The 21,934-nt window shown below is 34.4% G+C and overlaps 1 protein-coding gene across 3 annotated transcripts in view; it reads left to right on the top strand.

The window, feature by feature from the left end:
- The window catches only part of LOC148954626 (uncharacterized), a 71,984-nt gene that overhangs the window by 3,757 nt on the left and 46,293 nt on the right, over window positions 1-21,934 (top strand). Inside the window, exon 1 of one of the 3 annotated variants that reach the window (XM_089086656.1) lies at window positions 21,690-21,854. The exons of 1 other annotated variant lie outside the window; for it this stretch is intronic. Coding sequence is in view for 1 of the 2 variants with exons in the window: in XM_089086655.1 (XP_088942781.1) it covers window positions 21,708-21,709 (2 nt within the window). In the remaining variant the exon portion in view is untranslated. Of the gene's footprint in view, window positions 1-21,689; window positions 21,855-21,934 lie in introns of those variants that run through there. One more of the 3 variants, XM_089086655.1, reaches the window with a different exon arrangement.

Raw genomic sequence — 21,934 nt, 5'->3', positions numbered from 1 at the left:
TAGGAAAAGAAATAAAATACCCCCCCCATTAGACTATAGAAGAACCCCCCCCCCCCCCCCATTAAAATATCCTACAGGCCGCGCCAATTCTAATGGGGGGGGTTTTCTTCTATAGTCTAATGGGGTGTTTTTATTTTATTTCTTTTCCTATAATTTATAGCATGGTTTGCGGGGGAGCTTCGCTTAGCGGGGGATTAAATCAACGGTTCAAACGGGGAGCATATATTGACGGCCATACTGAGTTGAAATCAGATTGAAAAGATTCAGGTTCCCTTGAGAGCCGTTGGAGCCACAAGGACTAACTATCTTGAGAAATATTAACATAAAGAGAAATAATTAAGAAAGTAATGTATTTATTTTTACTCACATTAGCGGTACAAAGCTGTTTCAGGAGTATCAAAACACTTCACAGTCATAGACACTAAGACAATGTTATGGACTGGGGCATATACAATGCAATAGTTGCGTCACTTACATTAAATTGTTTTTCAACGACTCACTGTGAACTCGTTCTAAAAAACTCCTTCTAGACTCATCATAAAAACTCATAATACATTGCTGATAGACTGCTCATAGACTCCTGATAGATTGCTGATAGACTGCTCATAGACTTCTGATAGACTGCTGATAGACTGACTCAAAATTGCTAAGTTCTAAGCAGCTATACCCTCCGATTTCGCCGGGGGTTACATTCAGGCGTTGCTAAAACATGTGTTACGTTGATTCTATTGGTTCATGGTATCTCCTATATTACTATTGGACAGGGATACACCAATTGGCTACTTGAATTTTGATACGATTTATAACTTTAAGACTTCACTCAGGAATTTTTGTCGACAAAACAAAGTTTTACTTTGTAATTTTTTTGCTAACGATATGTCACTAGCTTCCAGATGGCTTATAATTTATCACTGTGAAATTTGTTAAGGAACAATACAATTTAGTTACATTGGAATACATAGTCCTAAACTTAGTTTTCAGAACAATGCAATTAGATTACGCGAAAATACTTTTGTATCTCTAGTGACTATTTTCTGTATGATAAATTATACCTTCTCTTGATAGTTTGGAAATTCAAGCTCTTAAGATTTAAATTACATTGTTGGTCGCCTGCCATGTAACGTTTGGTCACACTGATATTTATTGCATACTTTGGCGACACGGAGGCGGATTTATTTATTGCTATTACATTTTCTGTGGGGAAGATTTTTACGAAGTATGTTTGAATAAGATACATTTGTTTTGCTACTTTTTAAATTGAACGCTTGAGCCTTACTCGATCTGTAGACTACTTGAATTTTTAGGTTCATATGTTGGGTGATTTTATTTTACTTGAGTAACTTTAACTGGAAAATTTTGAGGTTTTGAATTTTGACCCCGTTACAGACCCTCCCTCAGGGGAGTCCTGAGGCTCATTTTATTGGGGGCGATCTTCTTAAATTTTACTGAATTGCTACCTGATCTATGCCGAATTTTCTGCGGAAATCAAGAATTTTGCTAAATTTCGGCCGATTTTGAAAAATTTCGGCCGAAATTTTAGCCTTTGGTGAAAATTATACCGAATACCGAAAAATTTGGGGGAGGGGAGGACGGCGTGACTCTCCCCCCCCCCTCGGGACACGCCTGCCCCCCCTCCCCCAGAAAAAAATCCCTCCTGAAAACGTCTGTATATTTCCTAACAACCAATGGTGTATGTACATAGTGGGCGAAGTTCATAACTTGCAGCCCTTCCCTCGAGAACTGTGGGAGATAAAGTCATCCTTAAAGACATATTTATTAGATTTTCGACTATGCTGAACAAAATGGATATTTCAAAATTTTGATTGGGTGACTCAGGGAAAAAATGAGCGTGGGAGGGGGCCAAGTTGCCCTCCAGTTTTTTTGGTCACTTAAAAGGGCACTAGAACTTTTAATTTACGTTCGAATTAGCCCTCTCACGATATTCTAGGATTACTGGATCGATACGATCACCCCTTGGGGAAAAAAACAAGTAAAAACGCACCCGTGATATTTTTTCTGGCTAAAAATACAAAATCCCACATTTTTGTAGATAGGAGCTTGGAATATCTAAAGTAGGGTTTTCTGACACGCTGAATCTGATTGTTTGATTTCCATCAAGATTCTATCACTTTTATGGGATGTTTCTCCCTTTTTTTCAAATAAGGCAATGTTTTCAGGCTCGTAACTTTTGATGGGCAAGATTAAACTTGATGAAGCTTATATATTCGAAATCAGCATAAAAATCCGACTCTTTTTATGTATCTACTGGTACCAAAATTCCGTTTTTTAGAGTTTTGGTTACTATTGAGCTGGGTCGCTATATTGAGCCGGGTGCATATTAATTTTGCTTGTTTTGGCTAAATGGCTTTCTCGAATTAATTTCTGATTTATTTATAATTTCTTAGTTTCTAGCTTAATTTCTAACTTAATTTTTAACTTATATATTTGAAATCAGCATAAAAATCTGATTCTTTTGATGTATCTGTTTGTTTCAAAATTTCTTTGATGTAGTCTATTCGTTTTATTATTTTAATAAAAAAATATATATATTAATTTATTTATTTCAATATTAATAAAAATTTAATAAAAATAAAAAAATAAATAAAAACAATTTGTTCTTTTAATAAATTATTATTAAATTATTCTTTTGATGTATCTATTGGTTTCAAAATTCCGTTTTTTAGATTTTCGGTTAAAATTGAGCCGGATCACTATATTGAGCCTGGTGCATATTAATTTTACGTGTTTTGGCTAAATGGCCTTCTCGAAATAAAATTTCTTAATTTCTAACTTAACTTCTAACTTATTATATATTTGAAATCAGCATAAAAATCTGATTCTTTTGATGTATCTATTGGTTTCAAAATTCCGCTTTTTAGAGTTTCGGTTACTATTGAGCCGGGTGCATATTAATTTTACGTGTTTTGGCTAAATGGCTTTCTCGAAATAATTTCTGTTTGTTTTAAGTTTTAATTTTGCTCCTTACTTTCAGTTGAAAAAACTTGTTGAGGAGGGGACAGCCCCTATCATATACGGAATAATTTCTGTTCGTTTTAAGTTTTAATGTCGCTCCTCACTTTCAGTTAAGAAAAAACTTGTTTTTTCTATTTAATTTCTGAGCGTTTTGGAATTAATGCAGCTTTGATTTTGGCTCACCGTACATGAATAATTAGAACGAAATTTGCATATTAATTTTACTTGTTTTGGCTCAATGGCTTTCTCGTAATAATTTTCTGTTTGTTTTAAGTTTTAATGTTACTCCTTACTTTCAGTTGAAAACACTTTTTTTTATCTAATTTCTGATCGTTTTTTCGATAATGCTGGGAAATCCGGAATTTAATGTTTATTTTAATATTTAAATAAAAATAAATAAATAAATAATAAAAGACGAAATAATTTATTCCGTATATGAAAGGGGCTGCCCCCTCCTCATCCCCTCGCTCTTTACGCTAAAGTTTGACTATGTCTCACAGTTTTGTTTTTTAAAACAAGAAAAAAATTCAGCATAACGAGCGAGGGGTTGAGGAGGGGGCAGCTCCTTTCATATACGGAATAATTAAACTTAAAAAGGAGCGACCTGTCTCAATAATAACCGAAACTTTTAAAAACGGGATTTTGATACCAATAGATACATCAAAAGAATCAGATTTTAATGTTGATTTATCAGCACTAATATGAAATATGTGAGTTTCATCAAGTTTAGTCCTACCTATCAAAGGTTACGCGCCTGAGAAAATTTGGCTGATTTTCAAAAAAAGGGGGAAAGACCCCCTAAAAGTTATAGAACCTTAATGAAAATCAATCAATCAATCAATCAATCAATTTATTCAATCAGTAAACTTAACAAAATACACTTCAATATAAACTCCCCCGTAAGGCTCTATGGCCAGGAAAAAAAAACAGAAGTAACATATCAAAAATATCCAGGAACAGCTAAGGGTATTAAATTGAAACTTACAGTGTATTTTGAGGAGGATGGTTAGGACGGTGCTAGGACAATGGTTAGGACGCTAATACATAGCACAACGAAAGAACGTTTTGCAAGTGTCGAGTGTTACTATAAGTTTTTTTAGCCCTAAAAAGGGCTATTGGACCATTTATTATAAGAACATATATAGGCAAAAAAAACAACCGTGAATTACACACAATTTCAACAAAAAACAATTTTTCAATTGAAGAGCAAAAAATTTTGGTCCTTTCTTCAGCCAAAAGAAATCTCGAAACAAAATATATTTTTTTCTCGTTATATCTAAACTTAAAGGCAAAAAACATCTCTAAAATAACGAACATATCAAACGCAAACCTAAACACTAGTAAACACTAGCTTAACAAATAAGTAATTTTGATATTGAAAAACAAAACTTAGAGGTCTGAATGTAGAGTAGTTGAATTCCCCCATCACCGGAGATTTGTACTTGGAGGTTTAAAAGAGTTGCCGTCTTTTCTTTAATATTTCAACTATTGTCGCGCCAGTGTATGGCCCTTCTTTTCGGTATTTCGTACCTCTTGCAAATTGTGAGGTACAATTTGGTGGTTTGTGAATTTGCAGTTACTTTTTCAAAAGGGACCGAGTTAGAATCAAGGGTAGTTGAATTTTTCCATCGTCGGAGGTTTGATCTTGTAGCTTTAAAATTTGCAGTTCGTTCAAATTCCTCCACTAATCTTTTCACCTTTCCACTTGCTGACATGTTTCCTATATTGTAAAATTTGCTGTAATTCTAATCGCAATAAATTAAAAATTATGTCAACTTCTTTTGCTGAAACAAACAGTTATTTCACAATTAAAATCTCTTTCAAAAATATCAGTCGAACTTTGTAAAAGCTATTTATTTGAAAATTTAATTCCGTTAAAGAACCCTTGGCCATGATTCTGAAGACAAATTAGCGTTTTTTCCTTTCAAATCACCTTTGGTATTGGGGAAATGTTCATACAATCTAGAAAAATCTAAAGAAAAGTTAATTTTTCCGTGGTATTATAATGGCAAATGAGCGTGTTTTCTTGGATATTTCTGTTAAAGAAATTGAACACACAACAAAATTCTCCTCTCTAGATTTTGAAAATACTTTAATGTACCCTCTACCGCCCTATTGCCGGGAGTTAACGCTAATTATCATTGCTAACTCTGACAAATGTTAATTAAAGGGCTAGTTCATACATCTCTTGTTTAGGAGAACAATCTTGTCCAAGTCTTGATTAGAATATTTTCATTTTATTATAAAAATTCTTAATTGAGCTTTCATACTATGGGAAATATTTTCTAGTTTATGTAAAAATCTAAAGACACACTTATAAGTTTATTGACTGTGATTTGAGAATTACAACCGAAATTAAATTTTGACAAAGTTGATCACTCGCATTTTCTAAACTCTTTGAAACTCAATTAGCATTGTTCCAAATTTTGACTAAGGTTAAAATTTAGTATCTGTTTATATTACCATAATGTTTGAAACAGTGTCTATAAAGGGGGCCCGGAAAACTAAAATAATTTGTGAAAACCCTGGGGATGCTGGGGTTTGTTTACGAGTTTGAGTCAATCCGCAATACCTTTTTTTAGGTGTGCACCCCTTTTGAGGGGAAACTAATGTTGATGAGCCTATCAGGGTTATATCTAGATTTTTTGGCGGGGTGGGGTTTATAAAAGAATTTTTTGGATGGAGGGGGAGTAAAGAAAACAAAAATCCATCAAAATCTCTTTATATTTATTTTTTACCTTTTTACAAATCAGACAAACCTTTGCTGTTTTTGCGTAAGGGGGAGGGGGGGGACTCAGACATACAGTGTAAACTTTTCAACCGTGTTTATAGCAGAGTGAGAAACCACTGATTTTCTTTTCTCAAAAAGGTAATTTTGCGTACTAACCCTTAAGACTTTTGGATATACAGAAAACAAACTTTAAAAAACCCATCAAAATCTGTTTGTATTCATTTTTGTTAGCTTTTTACAAATCGGACAAACGTGTCGGGGGGTTTGGGGGGGGGGCTCAGAACATAAAGTTTAAAATATTCAGCCGTGTTGATCACAGAGTGAGAAATTCGCGATTTTCTTTTCTAAAAAGGTAAATTTCCGTTCAAACCATTAAGAATTTTGCATATGAAAATGAAAAGGGGCGCTGCTATTTAAAAAAAAAATTTAATTATGTTCAAAAAATTAATTGATGTGAAAAAGTTGTGTACATCTCCATATATTTCATTAATTGGAGCTTCTGAGGCACATTTAAAACAACCGGATTTATTTTGAAAGACATTACTAAAATGTTAGATTTTTAGCCAGTCCTACTTGCCACTTACCTGGCTAGAGAGCTACCTTGATAATTATAAAGGCAATCCCTGGGTGAGGCCTTTCCAATGCACTTCGGATTAGCTGAACCATATCATTACCCCAAATGGGAGTAACTCAACAGTGCAATGTTTGGGAGTGAGGACTGCGTTTGCGTTGGACTCCTGTCCACGCATCGAAAAGTATTATCCCTTGGGCCCTCTTTTATATGACCCTCTTTATGCAGTTGAAAGAAAAAATTATACAATTTGGAGTTGTTAAGACTATAAGGGGACAGGTAAAATTGGTCATTGGGGCTCTTTCGAATTGATTAATTTTTTGATAAAATTACATATTTGAAATATTTTGTTGCTGTGTATTTTGCTTGGGTGATTAAAAATCTAGTTTTTGTTTCCATATTTGGAGCAAATTTAATAATGTCACAATATAACTTGTTATTATTACCATTCAAAAAATTCTTTTCGTGGTATTATCAGAGGCAACGCTATAGCGTTGCCTATAGTAAAGGCCATACGGCTCCAATTTATTATTATTTTTATTATTATTTTTTTCCCCAGAGGCACTTCAAATGGTAGTGGTCGTCGTAAAAACTTCAAAGGGGGCTCATTCGAGTGGAAATTGAGAGTTCTAGTGCCCTTTTTAAAGGTCAAAAGAGATTGGAGGGCAACTAGCCCCCCCCCCCCCTCCCACGCTCATCATTTCCCCAAACGCATCAAATCAAAATTTTGAGATAGCCATCTTGTTCAGCGTAGTTGATTTCCAGATAGAAAATATGTTTTTGAGGAGGACACTCCCACAAAACCCTCAGGGCAAGGGTTTTAAGTTAGGGCCTGGGGCATATAAGTTTTTTATAGAAGGCGTTGTCGTAGAAATTTAAAAAAGGCTCATTCGATTGAAAATTCAAAGGGCTAGTGCCCTTTTAAATATTCGAAAGTGATTGGAGGGCAACTAGCCCCCCCCCTCACGCCCATCATTCCCCCAAACACATCCAATCAAAGTTTTGAGATATCCATTTTGTTCAGCGTAGTTGATTTCCATATAGAAAACACGTTTTTGAGGAGGACAATCCCCAACAACCCTCAAGGCAACGGTTTTAAGTTATATCCTGGGGGTATATAAGGTTTTTATAGAAGGCGTCGTCGTAGAAACTTCAAAAAGACTCATTCGATTGGAAATTCAAAGGGCCAGTGCCCTTTTTAATAGTCAAAAGTGATTTGAGGGCAACTAACCCCCCTCTCATGCCCATCTTTTCCCCAAACACATCCAATCAAAATTTTGAAATAGCCATTTTATTAAACGTAGTTTTAAGTTCTGGAAATTGGGTCTTTGAGGATGACAACTCCCCCACAGCCCACAGGGGAAGGGTTGTATTATGCCCTGGGGGCATATAAGGTTTTGTATAGACAAAGTTGTCGTAAAAACTTCAGAAAGGGCTCATTCGATTGGAAATTTAAATGACTAGTTCCCTTTTTAATAGTCGAAAGTGATTCTAAGGCAACTGACACTTCTTCCACGCCCACCATTTCCCCAAACACATCCAATCAAAATTTTTATATAGCCATTTTGTTCAACGCAGTTGAAAGTTCTGAAGATTATATGTTTGAGCAGGAAACTCCTCCCACAGTCTTCAGGGGCAAGGGCTATAAGTTATGCCCTGGGGGCATATATGGTTCTTATGGGAGGAATGCTCGTATAAACTTCAGAGAAGGGTCGTTTGATTGGAAAATTGAAAGTTATAGTTGACTTTTTAAGCGCCAAAAGATATCAGAGGGTAACCAGCTTCACCCCCCCCCCTCCAGAAAAACCCTTTTTTCCCAAATGCATGCAATAAAAATTTTAAGAGGGATGTTTTGTTAAAAATAGTTCCAAGATCATATTACAGAAATTCAGGTGTCTATAAAACCCACCAGGGCCCGAGGGCATGCGCTGTAACTTATGCCCTGGGGGCATATATGGTTCTTATTGAAGGGATGCTCGTATTAACTTCAAAGAGGGATAATTTGATTGAAAATTTAAATTTCTATTTTATGTTTTAAGAGTCAAAAGAGATTAGAAGGTATCTAGCCCCCCCTCCCCTCCACGCTCTGTTTTCCTTAAACTCAAACCATAATATCTTTGTAATAGCTTTTTTTTATAGTTCAATGATCTTATAACGAAAACTCAGGGATCAACACATCCCCCCAGGGCCCTAGGGCAGGTGTTGTAAGTTATGCCCTGGGGGAATATATGGTTCTTATTGAAGGGATGTTCGTAAAAATTCAGAGATGGATCATTTGATTGGAAATTGAAAGATCTAGTTTTTTTAGAGTCAAAAGAGATTGGAGGTTAATTAGCACTCCCACGTCTCTTTTTCCCCAAAAGCATCCAATAAAAATTTTGAGATAGCCATTAAGTTAAAAATTTCTCAAAAGTCAGATAACAAAAACTCAGGTGTCGTCACAACCCCCCCGGGCCTGGGGGCAGACGTTGTAAGTTATGCCCTGGGGCATATATTGTTCGTATAAAAGGGATGCTTGTATAAACTTCAGAGAGGGCTCATTTGATTGGATATTAAAAGTTCGAGCTAACGTTTTAATAGTCAAAAGAGATCCGAGGGCAGCTAGCCCCCCCCCCCCCGCCTTCTTGTTCAAAATCCATCTGATGAAAATTTTGAGATAGACATCTTGTTAAAAATAGTTCAAAGGTCGGATAAGAAAAAATCCGGTGTCAATAGAACCCCCCAGGGCACAAGGAAAGGCGTTCTAAGTTATGCCCTAAGGGCATGTATGATTCTTATGAAAGGGATGCTCGTATAAACTTCATAGAGGGCTCATTTGATTGGAAATTGAAAGTTCTAGTTCACTTTTTAAGAGTTAAGAGAGTTAAACTAGCCCCCTCACGCTCTTTTTTTGCCCAAACCCGTCCGCTACAAATTTTGAGATAGCCAGTGTTTTGGAAATTGTTCAAAAATTAGATAACAAAAACACACCCCAGAGCCCGGGGGATAGGCGTTGTAAGTGTTGTCCTGGGGATGCTCGTATAAACTTCAGAGGGGCATAATTTGATTGGAAATTAAAAGTTCTAGTTCAATTTTTAAGAGTCAAAAGATATCCGAGGGCAACTAGTCCCCCCTCACACACCCGTTTTTCCCCAAGCCCATCCGATAAAATTTTTATAATAGCTATTTGATTAGAAATAGTTCTAAGGTCAGATAAGAAAAAATCCTTTGTCGACGGAACCCACCAGGGCCCGGAGGCAGGCGTTATGAGTAATTCTCTAGGGGCATATACAGTTCTTATGGAAGGGATGCTCGTATAAACTTCTGAGAGGGCTCATTTGATTGGAAATTGAAAGTTTTTATTCACTTTTTAAGAGTCAAAAGAGATTGGAGGGCAGCTAGCCCCCCCTCCTCTGCGCCCTAAATGCATCAGATAAAAATTTTGAGATAGACATTTTGGTAAGAATAGTTTAAAGTTCTGATAAAAAAAAATCCCGGTGTCGCCACAGCCTCCCAGGGCCCTGGGATAGGCCTTGTAAATTATGCCCTGGGGGCATATATGGTTGTTATGGAAGTGATGCTCGTATAAAATTCCTAGAGGGCTCATTTGATTGGAAATTGAAAGTTGTAATTCACTTTTTAAGAGTCAAAGTGATTGGAGGGCAGCTAGCCTCCCCCCACACTCCATTTATTTTTTCCCAGAGGCACTTCGTATAGAAGGAGTCGTCGTATAAACTTCAAAGAGGGCTCATTCGATTGGAAATCGAGAGTTCTAGTGCCCTTTTTAGAGTCAAAAGTGATCAGAGGGCAACTAGCCCCCAAGCCCTTTTTCCGCGAATACATCTGATAAAAAGTTGAGGTAGCCATTTTTTAAAAAATAGTTCAAAGATCATATAAGAAAAATTCCTTTACGTATGGTCATTTCGTTAAAAATAGTTCAAAGATCAGATAGGAAAAACTCCTGTGTCGACACAATCCCCCCCCAGGGCCGGGGCAGTCGTTAAGAATTGCTCTGGGGGCATATATGGTTCTTATGGAAGGTATGCTCATAGAAACTTCAGAGAGGGTTCATTTGAATGAAAATTAAAAATTGTAGTTCATTTTTTCAGAGTGAAAAAAGATCAAAGGGCAACAAGCCCCTCCCCCCCTCCACACCTTTGGGTGTATCGGATGGATAAATCCATCCGATAAAAATGTCAGGTGAACATTTCTTTAAAAATAAATCAACCATCAGATATTAAAACTCCAGGACCGACACAACCCCCCAGGGCCCAGGGATAGGCGTTGTATGTTATACTCTGTGGATATGTATTGTTCTTATAGAAGGGATACTCTTATAAACTTCAGAGAGGGCTCATTTGATTGAAAATAGAAAGTTCTAGTTCACTTTTAAAGAGTCAAAAGATCCCGAACCTTAATCTAGTCCCCCCCAAGCCCTTTTTCCCATGACCCATACGATAAAAATTTTGAGATAAAAATTTTGTTAAAAATAGTTCAACATTTGATAATAAAAAGTACTAGGTTGACCAAAACCCCTTTTCTCACTTTGGCATTGTTACTTTGATATCAGTTTTGATACTTTGATGAATATTTGATTTTTTTTTAAGTTTGATTTTGAAATAAGGAATTTTTAAACTTGAAATTTTTTGCGATCAAAAACGACAAAAATTAATTTAAAAAAACTTTCCAAATAATAAGTTTTTCAAAGAAAATTAAAGGCCATTTTAAACTTAAGCTCAGCAGATACAAATTCCTTTTAAAATTCAAACTCAAAACGACCAGAAATTACTATTAAAGACTAAATGAAACACAAAACGAACAGAAATTAAGTAAACAATCATAGCAAAAACATACAACAAGTAATAATATAAATGAATAAATAGATCTTAAAGCAAGTAATGCTTAGATTGTATATGAATATCAAGCTTAAAACGAAAAAGAATATTTTCCTATTGAAGCATTAATGAAACTTAAAACGAAAAGAAATTAAATAAACAATCAATACAAACAAACATATAATAGATAGTAATGTAAATGAATGAATAAATCTTAAAACGAGTGAAACTTCAATTGAATATGCAATTCAAGCTTGAAACGAGCAAAAATCACAACAAACAACATTTTGGGTATGACCTCCTTCTCTCACTGTAAAAGTCTAAAACCTACTTCGTCATTGGTGCTTTACTCAAAACTATATGCATCTTGAACAGTCTTGGAAAGTATAAACAACATCACATTTACTATTCGATCTATAATGATATTAACTATTGAAATATCCACCAGTTCAACAATTGGTTTCACTGTAATTGTATTTTTATTTTCAATACTGTAAGAACTGGAAAAGAAAATATTTGTAATATAATCCGTTTTCAGTTAAGCGCCAATGACACATTAGGCTGTTGGTTTTTATTTACAGTTAGGAAATGAGGCAATATCCAAACACTTGTTTATAGGGAAACTATATTCGTCATTAACAACTTTAAAAAGAGCTAATAAATTAAACTGAATATTTGATGTATAATGTATAATATTAATTGCTGAAAGCTCATCAGTTCAAAATGTTACTATAATCTTAAGGTTTATTTTCAATATAAAGTGCAAAAGAAAATATTTGTCATAAAATTGGTTTTCAGTAATGCGCCAATGACGCATTAGGTTTTAGAATTTTACAATGAGAGAAGGAGGTTATACCCAAACTCTTGTTTGTGGTGATTTTTTTTCGTTTCAAGCTTGATTTGCACATTCAATGAGGTTCACTCGTTTTAAGATTTATTTATTAATTTACATCAATATCTACTGTATGTATCTTTGCATTGATTGTTTATTTGATTTCTGTTCGTTTTAAGTTTAATTTATACTTCAATAGGAAAATATTCTTTTTCGTTTTAAGTTTGATATTCACATTCAATCTAAGCATTACTCGCTTTAAGATCTATTTATTCATTTATACCATTGCTGGTTGTATGTTTTTGCTATGATTGTTTATTTAATTTCTGTTCGTTTTGGGTTTCAGTTATTCTTTAATAGTAATTTCTGGTCGTGTTTATTATGAATTTTAAAAGGTATTTGTGTCTGCTGAGCTTAAGTTTAAAATGGCTTTTACTTTTCTTTGAAAAACTTATTTTTCAGAAAAATTTTTTAATTAATCATTGACAAAGGGTAGTATATTTGATGTTATATTATATCTCAGTAGTTTATGTATTATATTTCGTGGTATTATATTTCGGTGTACTATGTTAATTTTTATGCTCTGCACAGTCCTAACATATTAAAAATATCTAGGAGCAGCTAAGGGTGTTAAGTTGAAACTTTCAGTATATGTTGAGGAGAATGGTTAGGACACTGATAGAACAATGGTTAGGATACTAACACATAGAAGACCGAAATAAAAAATCATTGCAAAAATATGATGTTAAATACAAACAGCCCGATGGAGTACCACCGCGCTGATGGCACAAGTGGCACGCCATCGGGTTGTTTGTATTTAGTATTATATTTTTACAGTGATTTCTTATTTCGGTGTGCTATGCTAATTTGTATGCTCTGCACAATCCTAACATATCAAAATTTCTAGGAACAGCTAAGGGTATTAAATTGAAACTTACAGTATATGTTGAGGAGGATGGTTAGGACGGTGCTAGGACAATGGTTAGGACGCTAATACATAGCACAAAGAAAGAACGTTTTGCAAGTGTCGTTTATTACTATGAGTTTGTTTAGCCCTAAAAAGGGCTATTGGGCAATTTATTATAAGAACATATATAGCCAAAAAATACCACATTGATTTACACATAATTTTAACAAAAAATAATTTTTCAATTGAGGAGCACAAAATTTTGATCCTTTCTTCAGCCAAAAGAAATCTCGAAACAAAATCGGTTTTTTTTTCTCTTTATATCCAACCTTAAAGGCAAAAAACATCTTTAAATAACGAACATATCAAACGCAAACCTACAAGAATTTAAACACTAGCTTAACAAATAAATAATTTTGATATAGAAAAACAAAACTTAGAAGTCTGAATGTAGAGTAGTTGAATTCCCCCATCGCCGGAGGTTTGTGCTTGGAGGTTTAAAAGAGCTGCCATCTTTTTTTAAATATTCAACTATTCTCGCGGTAAGTGTATGACCCTTCTCAGACACAAAGTGTGAAGTTTTCAACCGTGTTTATAGCAGAGTGAGAAACCACTGATTTTCTTTTCTCAAAAAGGTAATTTTGTGTACAAACCATTAAGACTTTTGCATATACATACAACAAACTTTAAAAAACCCTTCAAAAATCTGTTTGTATTCATTTTTGTTAGCTTTTCACAAATCGGACAAACGTGTCGGGGGGCTCGGAACACAAAGTTTAAACTATTTTCCGGGTTGATCACAGAGTGAAAACTTCCCGATTTTCTTTTCTAAAAAGGTAAATTTCCGTTCAAACCATTAAGACTTTTGCCTATGAAAATGAAAGGAGGTGCTGCTATTTTCAAAGTAATTTAAAGACTTGATTAATTGATCTGAAAACTTTGTGTAGACCTCCATATATTTCATTAATTGGAGTTTCTGAGTCGCATTTAAAACAACCGAATTTATTTTGAAAGACATTACTAAAATGTTAGATTTTTAGCCAGTCCTACTTGCCACTTACCTGGCTAGAGAGCTATCTTGATAATTATAAAGGCAATCCCTGGGTGAGGCCTTTCCAATGCACTTCGAATTAGCTGAATCATATGATTACCCCAAATGGCAGTAACTCTACAGTGTAATGTTTGCTAGTGAGGACTACGCTTGCGTGGACTCCTGTTCACGCATCGTAAAGTATTATTCTTGGGCCCTCTTTTATATGACCCTCTTTATGCAGTTGAAAGGAAAAAGTATACAATTTGGTGCTGTTAAGACTATAATGGGACAGGTAAAATTGGTCATTGGGTCCCTTTTGAATTGATTAATTTCTTGATAAACTTACATGTTTGAAATATTTTGTTGCCGTGTATTTTGCTTGGGTGATTAAAATGTAGTTTTTGTTTCCATATTTGGAGCAAATTTAATAATGTCACAATGTAACTTGTTATTATTACCATTCAAAAAATTCTTTTCATGGTATTATCAATGGCAATGGGTAGTATATTTGATATTATATTATATTTCAGTGATTTATATATTATATTTCGTGGTATTATATTTCGGTGTACTATGCTAATTTGTATACTCTGCACAATTATAACATATTGAAAGTATCTAGGAGCAGCTAAGGGTGTTAAGTTGAAACTTTCAGTATATGTTGATGAAAATGGTTAGGACACTGATAGAACAATGGTTAGGATACTAACACATAGAAGACCGAAATAAAAAATCATTGCAAAAATATGATGTTAAATACAAACAGCCCGATGGAGTACCACCGCGCTGATGGCACAAGTGGCACGCCATCGGGTTGTTTGTATTTAGTATTATATTTTTACAGTGATTTCTTATTTCGGTGTTCTATGCTAATTTGTATGATGTGCACAATCCTAAAATATCAAAAATATCCAGGAACAGATAAGGGTATTAAATTGAAACTTACAGTGTATTAAAAAGGACGATGGTAAGGACGGTGCTAAGACAATGGTTAGGACGCTAATACATAGCACAACGAAATAATAAAGTTTTGTAAGTGTCAAGTGTTACTATGAGTTTTTTTGCCCTAAAAAGGGCTATTGGGCAATTTAGTATAAGAACATATATAGGCAAAAAAATACCACCTTGATTTACCCACAATTTTAACAAAAAATAATATTTCAATTGAGGAGCACAAAATTTTGATCCTTTCGTCAGCCAAAAGAAATCTCAAAATAAAAGATGTTTTTTTTCTCTTTATATCCAAACTTCAAGGCAAAAAACATCTTTAAAATAACGAAAATATCAAACGCAAACCTACAAAAATTTAAACACTATCTTAATAAATAAATAATTTTGATATCGAAAAACAAAGCTTAGAGGTCTGAATGTAGAGTAGTTGAATGCCCGAATCGCCGGAGATTTTTACTTTGAGTTTTAAAAGAGGTGTCATCTTTTTTTAATATTTTAACTATTCTTGCGGCAGTGTATGACCCTTCTTTTGGTATTTCGTACCTCTTGCAAATTGTGAGGTATAATTTGGTGGTTTGTGAATTTGCACAGTTACTTTTTCAAATGGGGCCGAGTCAGAATCTAAGGTAGTTGAACTCTTCCATCGTCGGAGGTTTGATCTTGTTGCTTCAAAATTTGCAATCCGTTCAAATTCCTCCACTAATCTTTTCATCTTTCCACTTGCTGACATGTTTCCTAAATTGTAAAATTTGCTGTAACTCTAATTGCAATAAACTAAAAATGATGTCAACTCCTTTTGCTGAAACAAACAGTTATTTCACAATTAAAATCTCTTTCAAAAGCCAAATGTTTCTTATGAGGCGTCTTTTAGACAACTGGCAGCCAAGTGATTGCGTTGTACTATATTTATACTGGTTGTCGGAAACTTCAGTTCCTTTTTAAAGAAAACTCTCCGTGAACTTTAGCTTGTATAAATATTGGTTGAACTTTGTAAAAGCTATTCATTTGAAAATTTCCTAGTTAATTATAAATGGTTATATTAAGGAACGAACTGTAGCCTATAGTAACTGAAGTTATAAAAGGAATCATTATATAGATGATTATTTTAATTATAGTGGTTAAAAAATCATCATGAATAAAAATTTCCCATACCGGGAAATGTCAGCGGTTGTCAGCGGTAGCTGATAACCGGCAGAGTCTGTGACTAGTTGTGACTGCCATCATGACTACTTATGACTGCAACTTTGACGGAAATGTTGAAGGACATCTTCAACAGAATCAAAACAAAATTTTTGCACGCTGGTTGTCTAAAGGGTACCTAAGCAATACCTTGGAAACCGCTGAGAGAAATAAATGGAATTCTTCAGGGTATGTAAAAAAGTGCTTGGAATGTTTAGGCCCTTGCCTTGTTTAGATCCCTTCCCTCAACGCTGACAAAAAATTTTGAATTAGATTTTTATTCTGTTCAGGGTGGTGTTAAAGTAGGTCAAAAGATGCAGCTGTTCATTTGTTTCACTCACTTATTTTAATAGCATTCCGCTAGTTTATTTGAAATACGTATTTAATAACCTTTTTCCTGTCTTTGAAATAAAACATACTTCGAAATCCAGGTTCAGTTACTATCCAGCCAGAACTTGCGAAATTATAATTTGACCAGTATATTGCATGTAATTCATGGTTGCTTCGGAAGGGATTTAGTATACTCAACTCACGAGATTTACAAACAAGTTTGAATTGCGACGAAACATGAGTGCAAGAAAACTTATGACGAGCCTAAAGCACATCCATGAAGAAACAAATAGATTGAGCTTCCGACTAAAAATTGCGCAGATTACCAACTCACTCATGAGAGCATTAGGTATCCTACAAGGAGAAAAAACTGCTGCCTAGCTACAGTGTTGCCATCACAGAGCTGAAAAAGAATTTCATTGATATTAATTGTAGCAGGGCTTTTAGGCAAATAACTCTGCTAGCTGATGCAATTCTCTGGAGGCTGGAGGAAAGTTTCTCTAGTCTCCTTCTATCGACTTCTATGACGGAAACCTTAGGGACTTTATGGTTACAATGTCTAGCCACCCCATCATAGCACAAACCAAAAATCAGATATAGAAGCAAAATCGAATGCAGCACAGTTGTTTTTGTTTATGGAAGCAGATTTTCCTGCAAGTGATATCAAATCTATTTGCATTAAATTGACAGGTTGTGGAATAATATGTTTTTAATTATGTGAGATTTATGTTTGTTTTTGTTTTGTCAATAAATACATTGATCAATGGAAAAAAAAATGACTCTTCTTTAAAATTAGACGTTCTACAGTTTCTTGATGACAAGAAGAAAGCTGTTGGTTCAGTTCTTTTCTAATCAACGATTTTGAAAGTGTAACAAAAATAATGTGTCAATAGCTTCGTCTGCTTCTGTCCAGCACCTTTTTTCTGTTGAACTGTCATTATGACCTTCAAGAGAGTAAAGTTTAAAGCTGTTAGATTCAGAAATTCACTTATTACTAAAAGGAACAAAAATGCTGAATTTCAAGTGAAACAAATTGACCTGGTTTTGATGCTTATCTTTCTTATTTCGTTTAATATCTCTTTGAGTATCATTAGTAAGTAGCCTAAGTTTAAACTATACAGTCTCTAGTAATCATTATTTCTCTATGATCCTTTTAATGCTTTAGTTCCAGTGTATTTGGCTATTTTAATATGTATTTCAATATTTAAATGCAGTCTACAGTTTAAGTCACATACTTGCACATTTTATTCAGCTTCATTTCCGACCAAGTATTTTGCGTTTGCATTTAGATATTTCTTGAAAGCATTTTATCCATCACTGCATATATCCTAGGAGCAGCTAATGGAACTTAGGTGAAACTGTCAGGAAATCATTGATTTCATCAAAAGGTACTACGTGCATCCAGATTCTTAAAACTATATTTGCAACATCTCATGAACAGTTATTTTTTAAATTAAAATGTCAGGGAATATTGATTGAGTGTTGAACTCAATTAAAGGACACTGAATGCATTCCTACTGTCAAAAGGGCGTATCTATAATACTTCAGGAATAGGTAATGGTATCTAATTGGAACGTCCAGGTAATGTTGACAGGGATGTTGGAATTAATCATAAGACACTAATTAGAACTAGTAGCTTTGAATCAGATATTAAATTATGAAGCCAAAGATATGAAAAACAGAAGAAATATTCATTATAATAACCAATAATAACACTTTAGCAAGAAAAAACGAAAAAAATCAATTTTCATTAAAAAATCCGAAAAAGAATTCAAAAAAGTAAACAGCCATATTGAACATAAAATCATCAGAAATAAAGATAATTTAAGCTCAAAATGACCAGAAATTGCTATAAAAGGATAAATAAAAGCTAAAAACGAGCGAAAGTTAAAATGAATGGTTACATCAAACATAAAAATTATATATACTGACAATAATGAATAAATGAATCATATAATAGATAAAAATTAAATTGATTATTCAATTTATGCGCACAAATAACTATTACAAACAGAATTAGGGCTACTGTTCCCTCCCCCTTCTCTTAATTATAAAAGTACTAAGGCCTATTGTCTAATCTTACTGAAGGCATTATATACAATAACATGTTGTTTTTTTTTATGTGAACAACACTGAAGGAAAAATGTTGCGAAATTAAATTTAGAATATTTTACGTTTTTAGGGATTAATATCATTATACATTAAATATTCAGTTTGTTTTGACTAGATTTTTCTAGTCATACTGATTAATATAGTAATTTATTTTTGGTTTTTCGCAGACTGTTAATTAAAGCACACTGTTAAAACACACATTTGGTTTTCAATAAAACGGAAACGACATAATTGGCCTTAGAACTATTACGGGTAGAGGAGGGAGAAGGGGTAGCAACCAAACTCTTTCTAAAAGGTACTGAACAAATTTTGTTAAATTTAAGCAAAAACTGTTAGAATTCCATCAGGCAGTGAAAAGGTGTGTAGACAAAAAAATTCAAGAGTAAATGTGAGCTTACATGAAAATAGTAAGACAAAGCTCAGTTGATTTTGAAAACACTGCTGTATATTTGCGACAGTAAAGAATTGGTGTTCTTCCAAAAACTCTCGTTCGTCCACAATTCTTGAAAAAAAAATCTGCTCTCGCGATTGTCGATCGACAACTTGTTCGGCAACAAAGGCCTATAAGCCAGCTTCGCTTTTCATCGATTCTCCACGACTCTCACTTTTTCGCTGGTAAATACATCTTTTTGTGGAAACTCCTATAACAAAACAGGCCGAAAACTAGCGCATCTTTCTAAACTAGCAATACTTCGTAAATAATGTCCTTCGTTAATAACATAGAAAAAACATTCAACCATCAATCATTAAACAACAGTCAATTAAACAACAAAACCAACAACAACTAATCATTAGCATTCAATAATTCCCTTGAGATGGATGGTGTTACTCATGACATGATCAAGATACTTAGACCAAAAGCCAAATAGTTCCTGCTTAATTTGTATAACACTTGCTTAAATACCGGTAAGATGGCCACTGCATGAAGCGCAAGTGTAGTAATTTCAATTTTAAAACCAGAAAAGCCTTCTTTAAACACAAAGAACTACCGACAAATTTCTCTGACTAGCAGCCTTATCAAACGATGAAGCATATGATAAAAAATAGAACTGAATCAGTTTTTGATTAAACTTTGATAAATGAGCAAGTTAATTCAGGAAAAGAAGATGCACAATGGATGCCGTTGTTGCCTTGGAGAATGATGTGAAGAGTACAATTAGGAGCACCAGCTTTGTGACAGCTGTATTTGATCCAAGCTCAGCCTTTGATTCAATCCCGTGGGATGTGATTAATGCTAATGTTTCAGATTCAGTCAAGGAATAGATGTTAAGACTTATATACTTGTTGCTAAGAACAGAAAAAAACAAATGCTAAATCCTGTGATAAATTTTCAAATAGTTTTTGTTTCAACCGTGGTATCCCAAAAGGAGGTGTCCTTAATTTAATTTTGTGAATTATGTCAATAAAGTCTAGAATTAATCATTTAGCTTTAAATAACATAAATTCCTTATCATCCAAATAACCAACTAGTTAAGGTGCATAAACTTCACATAAAAAAGAGAAGAAATTGGGAAAATAAACCACTTATGATACCAAGGCTGATAAAAATGGTTGAGTACTTTGAATTCAATTTAACCTACCTGGAAGAAAAAAAGAGAACCTCGAATCAGCAAGTTACAAATTCAAAAATAAGACTGGAGACAGAACTTAAATGTAGTAGATCGCAATTAGCTCTTTTTAAAATAAAATTATACCAATTTTGGACTCCCATTACAGTAATCGTTGGTCTCCCATTACAGTAATCGTTTCCGTTATTATGCTGATGACTCAAAAATTGGAATCAAAGTTGGTTTTGCTATCTGGTCAGAGAAAACAAACGACATCCTACAAGGACTACTATATGATAGGGCGTCTATTTTTGCAGCTAAACTACTAGCCACTGAAAAAGCTCTGATGCTAATAGAATTAGAATGCACCAGTGGCAAAATAGCAGTGATTCTCTTAGACAGTAAATCAGTAAATTCTGCTATCACCAGCAGAAAAACTTTGAAGGTAAAAACTATTTATGAAAGTATTTTATTACGTAATTCCAAGAATATAGGAGTGGCTATTCAATGGTGTCTAAGCCATTGTGATGTTTTGTGTAATAGTACTGCTGATTTGTTGACAAAAGACGCAGCCTTTTTGGACCACTGAACACAGAATATTGGTTTCATTTAAGTAAGACCAGAAAAGTACATTGGAAAACTAAATAAAATGATAGAATTTAAGAAGCATAATTTGCTATGGGGCAGGGAGGGGGGCAACTGCCCTTCCGGACCCAAGTTTGCCCCCCCTACCAGACCTTAGTTTGTTCCCCAGCTGAAATTTAGTTTCCGCATAAAATCTTGTCAAAATTAAGATAAGCCTGCGTCACTCAAGTATCCAGAGAAAAACGCTAATTTTCTTTAGTATATCTTTGCCTTTATGGTAATATATGGATAATTTTTTTTCAGTTTTCACTGTCATTTTCACTTGATTTGGGAAAATTCACTCCAACTCTGCCCCCTTCTTACAGGATTTTGACGGAATTGCGCCATTTAATAATTTACAACAATGAACATTCCTTGAACAGATACGTTCCGTATTTTAAGGGTAAACCCCCAAATAGAACCTCAATTCCTGAAAATGGAAAAGGTACAAATCTGTAATTCAGATTAAGGACTGAACTTGCGAGAACAACAAATACATCTCTCTTTCTCTTTCACAGAGTGAGGTTCGCATCTTAAAAGATTGAATTTAGTAAACAGTAAAATTGTGATTGTTCTAATGAACCATGCTCTGTAAAACATATACTGGAATGGTGCCAAAATGCGACTGACCCACGAACATCAAAATTGACGAAGTATGTACCAAATATGGTTGTGTCCACAGTGAAGATTCAGCGCGATTAACCAAGTTAGATAACTCCGGTGACTCTATTAACTCAATGGCAGACATTACCCTCGTCTCAGCAATATCTTACCTTTAGACAGCATCAACAGAAGATTCTTCTCGTAAAAGCTTAAGAATCGTTTGGAGACATGGGCGCCCATATGGGGGAAGCAGGGGGGGGGGCTCTTGCCCCCCTGGCTGAATGATGCTGCCTTATTTTTATATTTTTGTTCTGAGATTTCTATTATATAGCATTAAAAGTAGCAATTAGACGAAGTTTGCCCCCCCCTGGAATTCAGTTTATGGGCGTCCATGTTTGGAGATTGTGCGCTAAGCGGCTAGCGTCTCCAAATGATCACATATTAAGAAGAAGAAGAAGAATGAATTGGAATGAACCTTTTTTCAAAGGGCAAATAATCTAATGTTCGGGACGCATGCCTCGATTCACTACAGTTGATTGATTCAAAAAACAAGCCTCCATCTTCAATAATCAACTCCTTTTTTAAACTAGGCTGTATTTTTCAAGAATTGTGAAATTTAAGTGTGGATTACAAATTGACAAGCAAAAGTAGGCTAGGCTATAGGCTAAGATCAGAGTAAAGTTCTATGAAGTCATATTATTGAGTTAGGACTAAAGTGAATACACTA

This window comes from Artemia sp. Qi Xiang Cuo, chromosome 3, assembly GCF_049724085.1.
Source record: "Artemia sp. Qi Xiang Cuo chromosome 3, ASM4972408v1, whole genome shotgun sequence".
NCBI lineage: Eukaryota > Metazoa > Arthropoda > Branchiopoda > Anostraca > Artemiidae > Artemia > Artemia sp. Qi Xiang Cuo.
This window is presented reverse-complemented; position numbering and strand designations above follow the sequence as displayed.